A 12,058-nucleotide genomic window follows, 5' to 3' on the forward strand; every position below is an offset into this window, starting at 1 on the left:
ACACTTCGGTGCCGTCCTGTAAATAACGATCGAAGCGGATCCGTATACCTCGGGGTCTACCTACCATTTACCGACTCTCGACCGCGACCAGCCTCTAAGAGAGTCTCTGTACAACAACTTTGCTTACTTAAGCCTGTGCGTGGCTACTTGTCTTTCAAATATCGTGACATATCGTTCTATCCTCTTCAGTGTTCTTTTTTTCTTTCTCCACCTGTACACACGAACACTACGACTATTCCGTTCGGCTCGAAGGTGGGTCAGATCTAAAGCCCATCGTTGCTACACAACCTCTGTTCACCCGTGTATACATATATAGAGAGGTGTACCGCCTACGTATATATTCTCTCGACAGAGACTGATCCTCTCTGTCCTTCTCTAGACTGTTTTCGCTCGGTTCGCGCGCGCGATCACGCGATTCGTGCGATACTCTCGGAGGATAGGCCACGACGGCACGGGCGCAGACGAGCCACGAACCCGGCGAGAAATCCCGGTGAACCTGACGACGACGACGACGAACGGGTACGTGGACGTGATCGATGTGGCATAAACCCGAAGGGGCCGTACTCGCTCGTGCTGGGAAACGTGGGGTACGGCCCCGATCGAGCTGACTACTGGAGTCTACCTGAGGTGACCAGAGGGGTCTTCATCTTCCACGGACGCGCCGGCCAGGATTAAGCTCCGCCGAATGCCAGTCGGGTCCTATCCGAGGGCTGGCCGTTTCACTCTTGTCATCGGACCGGAAGGAGCCTGACCGGCCCGAAGATGCTGTACATATTCCACGTGGACACGGGCACCACCATCACCTTCGACATCAAGCTGGCGCTGCAGACGTGAGTTTACCACTATTTTTATATTTGTTTTCATCTCACGCGCGCGCGTCAACTCGCTTGGCCAGTCCCTCTCTGTATCCACGCGCCGCCATCCTCTTTGATCTGTTGTTTACGCTGCCACTCTCTGTATTTGTCGTTTACACGCGCGATTCGTTCAGTGACCTGTAAATATTTGGGTTATTAAATTGGGACGGCCAGCGACACATGAAGGGGTGGGCCGTTTAAAGCGTTGTAAGTTTTGATAGTATTCTTAGTAAACAATCAAACGATACAATTCAGAGATCATCATTGAGACTTTAATAAAATTCAACGTAAAACATTTGTGATACGTAATGAGCTATCTGTTCACGTTTATGTAGATTTATTAAAAGTTAATGTTTTTTTTTTACGCGATTTTCATACATTTCCATGTGTTTCGAATGCATAAACATCTGCAGGCCATCGATAAGTCACGTAATCCGAGGAATATTCTTGCAGGGGTTATGTTTCATTCGATGTGACAGGGAATTGTTGAAATCCACTCCCACTTGCAATCAGTGTAGGTGGTCTAACAGCCGTGGAACATATGCCGCGAGACCCCTTTGCTTTCTAAAAATACCAAAATAGTACATTTGTCCTGATCCATATTGGTCTAAAGCGAACAACCTATAATGTATTGTATAACCTACACCGAAATAGGTTACTAGCTCCAAAGAGAAATTTCTAAAGAAATTACGTTAAGTAACACCATATATATGAGCCCTCGCTATCCAATATCTATTATTCCTCATAACTATAAATATTCCCCTCCGTTTCACCCTGTTCCACCCTTGTAACCTAACCCAGACCTCATTCATTCATTTCCTTTAACCGCACGAGCCGAACGCAGAATATTGAGTAATCGCGGCACTTTAAATATTCATTCTCCGTCAAAGAATATTGGTCGGTATCGTTTACATCCGTTCGTTCAATCGAACGAACACGATGTGTATACCAGCGTGCTCCGAGCCGGAAATTTTCTGTCAGTTTATTTTCTGTGTTTCGGCGAATCTAGGACAACTGTACGGGATAATCGTACACATCGCGTTACAGACATTTAATTAACTATTCTATCGAGGCATTAAGTTTCTAAGATCCGATGCAGAATGTTCAACAGTGACTTTTTGTTTCTAGCTTTTCAACATTTATTCTAAAAATCGTCAAATGTTAATATTCTTAGATAGATAAATTTTCATTACATGTTCCACTTTTGAACAGTACATTAAATTGAACTGGAGCTGCAATGTATGTCAGTGATGTTTATCGAAGAGGCAATTTCGATTGCAATAGTTGTTACATCCTAGAGGAAATTACCGTAAGAATCATTTGTGGATTCTGGCACGTCCGTTTGCGATTTCTTCTTCCGTAGGAATTGGTTACACCTTCGACTCTTAGTTTTTCTGTTTTCTCTCTCGACCATTCAGCTGTTCATAATATTTACGATATCGTAAAGGCGCGTTGGATATTATTCTCAGATTAGACTCCTCCATTAAACTCGAATGTTGCCTATCGGACCAACCCAGCGCCGAACGTGGGCTTCCCGCCATGGAATTCATGGAAACTTATTTCTTCGCGCGCCCGCAGAAATGGCAAATATATAGTCGCATCCTTTCTCTGTATGTTCGCGTGGTCCGTTTTTCTGTGCATCGATTGGCACTCGATAATATCCTGCCTCCTTGATGATCTCTTTTACCGAATAGATCCATATCCTGATTAATGGCACGATCTCGTATCCTGAATAAACGACAGTGCCCATCGCTTCTTCTGTTTACATCCTCGATGAAATGATTTATTTTCTTCGTCGATCACACACAGAAAGCGGTATTCAGTGATCCTTAATTTCCTAAATTTCAATGAATTAATCTACAAGTTATAAGGTGTAAATCATCTCTTATCAGGTGTATCCATTTAGATCTTTGACATTTGATGTTTATCTAATTTCAGCAACTGATTCTAAAACCTGTGGTAGCTTAGCGTTTCCAAATTCTATACAGAATCAAAATCACAGAATCAAATATCTGATACAGAATCATCGCTCTCAAAAACTCTCGGTTCCATTCATCTCGATTCCATTCGTATCAGTTTGTAACTTCAAAGCGTTTATCTTTCTTCCAATACGCGATATTTTCTCGATTGTTAACGCTGATCGGTCGTCGTCGTTTATCGTTTAGCAACCTCCTAGCGAGCAACGGACACACCGTGGAAGCGCCAAGGATCCGTCGAAGGTGAACAAATTGCAAAACCATCGATCTATCGCGGACGGACGTGGGCAAGCCGTGCTCGAGAGGCTTTTTCTCTAGTGCCTCGCCTCGTTAACGACAGACTGAGAGAGACGTTTCTCGGCCGAGAGAGGAGCAGGTGGCAACGAAAATAGTAATAGAATCGGCCCGTGTTGAACGTGGGCGGCCATTGGCTTGTGTCACACACGAGTCTGACCGACGGGCAAAAGGCAAAACTCGGCCAAGTCCTTAATGCGTGATGCAAACGCTGCATCTCTCGAACTCCCGGACTCTCCGAGCGCTCCGATCCACTTCTGCACGACTCCGCTGTTTACGAAACTTCTTCCTCGGAAACTTTTCGCCCGCTGGCGAACCGAATTGGTCATCGTGGTTCCGTCTTATTCGAATATCGAGGAACATTGGGATAAATTGCGTTTCCATCCTTCCACCATGCGGAAAATGATTTCTCTCGAATCAATAAATGCAGTGTTTGTGACGCAAGATTTCTTAATCTAAACGGTCCTGAGTCCTTCTACTATACGAGAAATTATTTTTCACCGATAGATGCACTGTGTCTAATGAAATATTTCCTAATACAGAGAGTCCTAGAAGCATCAAACTTATTAGTAATGGAGTCTTAATTTGATAGATGTTCTGGTTCAGAAGATAAGATACTGTACAAAAGATTCGTGTAGTAATACATTTCTGGTTACCAGAGAACATGTTAGTGTCAGATTATTCGATGTTTACACCACATTATGGTCAGGTGTGTTCCAAGATTTGTATACATGGGATCATGTCTTTCAAAAATTCCTTTATTAGGGGACACTATTCGGTTATTTGCTTGGATTCTATAGCCCCGAATTGTTTGGCGTTTGTGGTCTGAAAGAATGATCCCACATAGGTCCGATCGCTTCTCCTATCCGTTCTCCATGAACGTACCCAGCGAATCGTAATATCGTGCCCAGCGTTTTATTGCCGGGTCTCCCTTAGGCAATATTCCCGTGAATATTTACCCAGAACCGCGATGGATTATCGATAAACGCGAAAGTACTTGGGTTAGGTCGTAAAGCATACACCGTGGCGAACCTTCTTTTTTTTCTTCGATAAGAAAGTAGGATACACCGTCTGGTATTCTTTGGCCCAGTAACGCGTCCAATTATCAATTTAAGATAGCGATACGTAGAGTGGCGGAAGCGAATTGGATTGCTTCTTTCGGAATTTCTGTCTCGTACGCGTCGTTTATCATCCCGACGATAACGCGAAAGAGGGAGGTGAAGTGCTTCGCACGCAAACAAGGAAATTATGTCGTTTAATTCACGTGTCGTTTACGAAAACCCGTTTCCACAGGGAGCTCCGTTAAGACACACGCGTATCCACACCGCCGCCGGAACTTTCGTTCTGACCTGATATAAATGCAGCTACTCTACGTGCATATGTATTTCGCTGCGACAGGGAACACGGCGTTAACGGTACGAGGCGAGGAAAAGTCGGCGGCGGAATGAGGTTAACGTGAATTAGGAAAATAAAACCGGTAGGCGTGCGCAACTATCGCCGATGAAGAGAACGATTCCGCCGTCGCTGTGCCCCGTTGATTCGAGCCATTATCCCGGGGTCGTGGTGTGTTACGCTCGACGTACGCTCGGATTGGTAAACCCAACCGCTTTTATGTACCCTTACGAAAAGAAAGTCTAAAAAGGATTCCGGAGCCCGAGCCGACCAAGGCTTCCATTGAAACGGACCTCCTTGTTCCATTCACTTTGCATTTATAATCAAGCGTCGCCAGGGTGCTCTGCGGTGAATCGTCGTGGCATTTAAATATTTTCTAATGTTGCTGACTCTACCTACAATTTGCTTCCAGGAACGAGGGAAAATTGCGTGCATGCGCCTGTTGAGTGGTTGATTCGTCGACACGCACCGTTAATTGGACGTTTCTGTTTTTGCATGAACAGCCCATTGAATCGCTCGTATATCCTTCCTCCTCTTATTCAACGTCTCGTTTGAGAGTCACCTGTGGGGAACGGTTTTAATGCCAAGGAAGATTCATGGGAACACCGTGTAGCTACACAGTTCTAGTGTCTTTAATAGACTGGACTCGTGCCCTCGCTTAACTTAGTGTCGAAGAAATGCAATCGCTTATTACTGGAAATCTTCGATTAATGCTCGAACCTCGGGACCGTTTTGGCGCAGTTATCGTTAAGCAACGCCGATTTAACGCATCATAAATTTCGGGTCTTGCAACGTTTCATCGTTGCATCAGCGATCGTATCCTCGAGACGCAGTCTGTCAATCTTTTTCTGGTACCCAAACGTTCAACTGTCCACTCGTGAAAGGGAACCCGTTGACGTGTTGTATTACTCGCTTGACTGGGCTCCAAGCGGTAACCCCCCAGTAGTGGGGATGAAGCAGAAGTATTTAACGTAGAGATCATTTCGAACACTTATCGAGAATTTACTGTAAATTCAACAGATAGTCTAGTATTTGAAACTACAGTAATTCCCGTTTATTGGTCTTAAGCTTGAAACTAACGAGGCTATTGCAAGGTCGTAGCGACAATATAACCACAAAACTAATAATTATATCAAGATCAATATATCCTGCAAACCTATATTCCTATTCACGCATCATGCCATAATCCCTCTCTAATGATCCCTAATTGAAACTCGACGATAGAGTTTAATTCGCCAGGGTCTCCGAGTAACAGTTCAATCAGACTATAACGTAACATCAGGGATTCTATTAGGATACAGAGTCCGTTGATTCTTTTCCACTTGTACCACGAGCACCATCCCTTCAAAGTCTCGAGTCCTAGTTTCGCTCACGTACTCGGGGAGCCACGTTTATGTCGCGCACGTTTGACGCTGTTCCAACGTCCATTACGCGCGCTGGGATGATCATCCCAGGACTATCTCACGCGAAAAAGACGCCCGTATAACCGCGGATACCTCGACAATATCTGTGCGTCAAGATACACCCCTTGCTTTTATTTTCGCGTCTAATTACAAAGTGTACCGCTAAAACGCGGAAGAGTAAATACGTACACCAAGGCGCGCGGCGGTAATTGTGATTTATTCGTGGTGCTAGATTCGCCCCCCACTAGCCCGTTAAACGGAGGGATTCGGTCCTCGAAGTCGCACCAAACAGTGCCGTGATTCGCTCGGATCCCTGGAAGTTCGTGAACGAATCCGTTGTTGCTCGTTCCGCTCCCCTAACGATGTTAATTAACCGTCCGTTAATATTAGACACGTTCAGTTTTGCAATTACTACCGGTTGGCTGCGACCTCGGTAGTGGCGTGTAACGATCGGTATCGTTAACTCGCTCGGTGGATGCTTCTCGTCTTCACTCCGATGGGAATCGTTACTTTAAACCGATTGGGAAGGGAGCAGATGATACAGTTTCTTGAAGCCTGACAGTTTTACTGGGTCAAGAGGAGAACTAACTTCTTAAATGTATAGCGATCTATTTATTATATTTACAAGACGACGGTGAACAGAGAATAGTAGCATTTTGCTTACTAAATATAGGTGCTTACTCCAGCAGTTTCTGTGAAGACATTGTGGGAAGAGATAATAACTGAGGAGTAATTACGAAAAGATAGAAGTTGAAGTTGTATGGATGGAAGAGAGGGCGGGGTCTTCAGCCACTGAAGATTAATCTACAGCAGTGTCTTTCATAGTTACCGGAGGATCATCGTGATTCTACCTCAAACCAGAGTTTCCCAACCTTTTTTGGACCATGTTCCCACCTCAGAGTCTGAAAGGTCTTGAAACCCGATCAGCATAATAATAAACCAAGTTCTGAAAAAGTTTAACCTCTTGAGGAATACTGACATAGGTATACATATATGTAGGTACGTTTAGTTTTTCTTTCATTCAAACATGTTTCCAAAGATACAAAGAATATTATTGTGAATAAACACTCACTCGAAAATTACCTAACCAAAACAAGGATAACGTACCAATTGATTGCCATTAATATTCTATAACCATATTTCAAGTAGATGCACCTGAAAAAAAAATTATTTTTTTCGGATCTTAATAATTTGTCCCTGAAGAGGTTAACGTTAACAGCTGCTTCAAGTAAAAAAGGCACATAGGTAAAACTTTTGTCGATAAAGTGACGAATGCCAATGGTTTGTTAATTGCTCCACAAAATATTCAATACATTCACAAAATATTCACTGCTCTAGACTCTTAGATGTCTTTTATGTAAAGCCTCGTTTAAAAGAGCTCTGCACCCTTTTTCAAATATCCAATCTGCCCTTAACAAGAATTGTCCTGAACAATTTTGCCAGTGAAAGTAGCATCTGAATTTTCACAATCAGTCCGTAAATTCTCAGCCAGGCGTGGTATACCGAAGCCGGTAGTCGTTCTTCAGGATCATGAAACCCGATGTGTGACGGGCTGGGAACATTGCACGGTTTGATTATTACTCTCGCGTCGAAGGATGCCTCTCTTTGAAATTGCATCGTCGGTGTCGCGGCGCAGACGGACTGTCGTGAGTTTTATTGGCGGAGACACCTCTCGAAACGTTCTTAACTCGCGAATACAACGAGGACGCGACGGTTGACCATAACGACGAGCGTAAAAGGAATTGGAACGGAGTTGTCATCGTCAACACCCTTGGCGAGGCTAAATAACAGATACGGAGAACTCTTTTGTCGCGAGGACGACGCGAGTTGCATTTTTATTAATTATAAAAGGAGCTCTTACGCCTGCCCAGGCCACGCAGATACTTAACCCGAAGGACCTACAGGAGTTTTATTTATTCATTCACTCCGGAGTGAGTGCTGTTTTGCTTCTGTTCGCATTTACAATATATCGCTCCCCTCGTTTTTCTTCTGCATCTTCACAGCACGAAGCTATCGGATAGTTGGTCGTCGATGAATATCACCTTGAAGTAATTACCGAGTTCCGGCCTGCAACCTTATCCTCTTCAATCGAATTACGCTCTACTTTTCGTATCACGCTGCCTGGCCGATTAATCGCGTTCCGTTTAAAAGGCTCTGAATGTGCGTTATAGTGTACCTACCTGGCAGGTATATGTATACACATATGTTGTTTCAGGATTTGTTTGCTCGTGTACAGCCGTTTATAGCTCGTTAAATGCCTTCACGGTCGAAGATCGCCGAGGATCATCGAGATCGAGTATATCGAAGTTAAATAGAGAGGAACAAGACGATCACGTTTGAGATCGAAAGTAGGCTCGCGATCACTCGTGGATAACTGTCCACTGTGCTTATTTTCCTCCTTCTTTTCTCTCTATCTCACTCTGTCGTGTTCCCCCCTTCCTACATTTCCATACGAACCACGGAAACGCATCATCCGGTTGTTAGGATCGGAAAGCAGGTCGCGGTGCGCGCGACTCGCTTCCGCTGAACCACCGTTTTCTGGACCCGAGAACCGGTGGATCTCGCGCCTAGATCTTTTCTCTGGTAGGTATTCCCCCAATTACTCGGAACCTTTGTGTGTTCGATCTTCTCGAGGAATACACAGGGATCTTCCTCCCTGATACAGTGCAGAGATAATCTTGACCTTAATCGCTGCATCGACGACGCTGAAGCTGTACAACTGGCCGGGTTTATTGCAGAATTCATTATGTGTACCGGGGGGTATGGCTTTGAATGGTTCATCCGACCGTAGAAAATCCTGTTTTGGGCTTAGACGATGTATGAAATAGAAGTTGTTTTCCTTGTGATGTGATCAGGCAAAGAAGATGATTGTACCAAATTTTTTGTCAACCCTTTCTATCCACAGTTTTCAAAGCCATCTTCAGTTTTTTTACAGATAAATCTATTATTTTTTAGGGGATAAAAATTATATGTTATAATGCTTGCCGAATTTATCATAGTACCCGCTGAAAGGTAGACGTAACAAGAATTATAGATTCGTATATAAAAAACTGAAGGTGACATTGAAAACACCGAATGAAAGGGTTCGAACATCTTAAAGTTGTCCTTGAATCATGTTATATTAACTAAACAAATTTTCGATCGAACCGCTAGCAGTAGAACAATCCAAGCCGATCATGTTTCGTGGTTAACCCTGTATGTAAATAAAGAAGCCTGGTGATTGAATATTTGCTACAGAGGATCACTACGAATATACTAGTAGACGGCTGTCTACCATTAAATGTCATGTACGAGTTAAGTCGTAGTAAGTACATGTAAATTGGTATACTGCAGGCGTCTGAGACAGGAATGAAATATGATCGTGGCGTCGGGTACCAGTTTCCCAAAAAGAGCGACGCAGTCAAACAGTCAAAGGAAACACGTAGCAAAGTGTTTTTGGTCCCAATTGTATGCATGGTTTACCTGAAATTTTGATCCAATTATTTGTAATTGTTTGACAATTTTTTAAAGTTATTTTTTCTTTTTGTTACAGTGTCTGCCAGCTGAAGGAAGCGATCGAACGAGAATGCGGCGTGGTCGCGGCGCACCAGGTGCTCCTGATGAGCGGAGGCGAGAGCCTGGAACCGAACGCGCGTGTATGTTCCTACTCGGCCGGAACCGACACGAATCCGATCTATTTGTTCAGCAAGGCCGCCATTGAGAGCCACCTTCCACCCACGCCGAGTATAGATTATGGTTCCGGTGAGTGACGAGCTTCTTCACCTGTGAATATCCTCGGTGTATCGCGGTTCGCTGAGTTCTTCCTCTGGTTTCCTGTCTAAATTCATTCAGCGGAGAAAAAAAAAAGAGAGGAAGACATATGCAGACGCTTGATAAATTCATTCGTTTCATTCATAAACACCGCGATGGATATGTTTCCTTGCGTTGTGTACGAAACCGTGGTTCGCCACTTTGTCCAAGGATCCAAATGATATAATTCAAACGCGGGATCAACGTTCACGGTGTAAAGTCTTTAAAGGCGTGATAAAACAGACTCGTAAACTGTTACGGAGTCAAGGAAAACACGGTTGCACTCGTTGCAGTTCTTTACACGGTAAAATCTTTTAGACGCGTCACTTGACGGTAATCTTGATTTCGCTTCAGTTCCTCTCGAAAGAGACTCGAATTGAGGTTCCTTTAATATGTCGCTTTCGTTTAACCCGCGTTTATCGTTCGATAAATTTTTACACTACTATTTCTTATATTGAACTTACAAGGGAAGGCACGGAAGTGTCCGCCTGCGATTTTTATGAAACTTCCTATGTCTGTTAAGCAGTTAAAAATAAGGGATACGTATTTTTTTTTATCGGCTGAGACGCGACTTTAAGGGGTGAAACCACCCCTCGAAGTTTCGGCCCGAAAGTACTATCTCGAATACCAGAAGAGATACATGAAAACTTCTGAGGAACGAGGTTTGCAGTTTTTTATGTAGAATAATATGGCGTTAACAAATTTTCCAAAATATAATTTGTTTATAACAAAAAACTTTCGGATCGAAATTTCGAGGGGTTGTTTCACCCCTTAAAGTCGCGTCTCAGGCGATAAAAAAAAATACGTATCCCCTATTTTTGACTGCTTAACAGACATACGAAGTTTCATCAAAATCGAAGGGGACACTTCGGTGCCTTCCCTTGTTAGTCTAAACTAAAAATCGAATTGAGAAAATACATTTGCGTGTCCCTTGAACGTTATACTATATGTAAACTATTGGTACCAAATTAATATTCGTTCGAGTTTATTGAAGCCTGTTTCCCCTAAGTTTCTTCGATAAAGAATTAAAAATTCAAGTTTGGGTTAAACTGACCCGAACACCGCACACGAGGGTTAAATATTCACGCGCGTTCTGTTACTCAACCAAGACGGTTCATCGGCGCGTTCATCGAACAACCAGCGGAAAGTCCGCGATCCGCATATGAGATTTCGAATCGTAATAGCGCATTTGCATGTCAGAGGGGGGGGGGCGGGGAGGACTAAAGAACAAGCTTACATGATGAATCCGCTCGTACTCATTCCACGAGCTTAGGAATTATCTTAACCCGATCACATACCCGGTGAATGAAATGGACGCAGTTTTGGGGCGTTTCCTTGAATTGCCGTTTAGATTCTGTAAAAGATTGAGAACTTTCGAATGTTCCGAGCGGGTATTTAGTTGCGACGGAGCTCAGGAAGAGAAAGCGATGGACACTTGGGGTGCCATAAATTAGACCTTTTCCCGGTACAGTAAATCTTGGATGATTGTTCGAAGGCTCCCTGGCACTGAACATTCAATATTTCATAAACTAATGGCCATATGGGGCTGAAATGAATATCATTGGCTTCAGAATTCCAGGCTCTATCACTGTGGTAAACCTGATGAAAAAGTTATACCTGGGGACCTCTCATTGCCAGATCCTTCGAACACATTTACTGTACTACGTCGTGTGGCAGAGGACTGTCTTGCTACTACGACGCAGAACTGGGCATTCTTTGCAGAATCGTCGACGGGAATGGTCTCTGAAATATAAGAACTTTACCAGCACAATGTTCCATTAACAGTTTGTCAAGATATTCCCACAACCGATTCAACCCTTTTCGACAAGTTTCTGACAATCCTGGAGGCATCACGAACACCTCAAGAATTAATCTTGCCACTCGAGTCGTACGTTCTCCAGGCAAGACCGTCAGGAATCATTCGAGTACAGTCGTCGTGCGTGACCAAAAGAATGTTAGTACCTTGAGACACACGAGGTGGTCGCGAACAAGATGGGGACACGTTCTTGGCGACAGTGGCTGCTGCTTCGCTTCGTTAACCGAGAATCGTGCCGGAAGGACGCGGCTAATAACGATCCTTATCGGCGAGTGTTCGCGGGCACATACAGAGAGAGACAGAGAGAGGGAAAGAAAGGAGTCAGATGATATCAGCGCAACGACAGCGATACCCGTGCGACAGGGGGAGGCAACCTCGAAGGTTGCCTTTGTGCCGGGCAACCATGAGGCTCCACGGTACCGTAAACGGGCACAATGGGAAACGTCAGAGTGTCCCGGTCGTTCGGACGTATTTTTCGTCACCGTGTATATAACGGTTTCGTATACACCGAGATGTCTCCCTCTCTCCGGCTGA

At 44.2% G+C, this 12,058-nt stretch overlaps 1 protein-coding gene across 1 annotated transcript in view; it reads left to right on the forward strand.

The window, feature by feature from the left end:
* The first annotated feature begins 576 nt into the window (after positions 1-576).
* Positions 577-12,058, forward strand: part of LOC107191121 (RB1-inducible coiled-coil protein 1) — a 50,480-nt gene continuing 38,998 nt past the window's right edge. Inside the window, exons 1-2 of the mRNA XM_015580076.1 lie at positions 577-830; positions 9,452-9,660. Coding sequence (XP_015435562.1) covers positions 763-830; positions 9,452-9,660 — 277 coding nt within the window. The 5' untranslated portion in view covers positions 577-762. The remainder of the gene's footprint in view (positions 831-9,451; positions 9,661-12,058) is intronic.

The sequence above is a fragment of the Dufourea novaeangliae genome, unplaced genomic scaffold (assembly GCF_001272555.1).
Source record: "Dufourea novaeangliae isolate 0120121106 unplaced genomic scaffold, ASM127255v1 scaffold221, whole genome shotgun sequence".
NCBI classification, from domain to species: Eukaryota; Metazoa; Arthropoda; class Insecta; order Hymenoptera; family Halictidae; genus Dufourea; species Dufourea novaeangliae.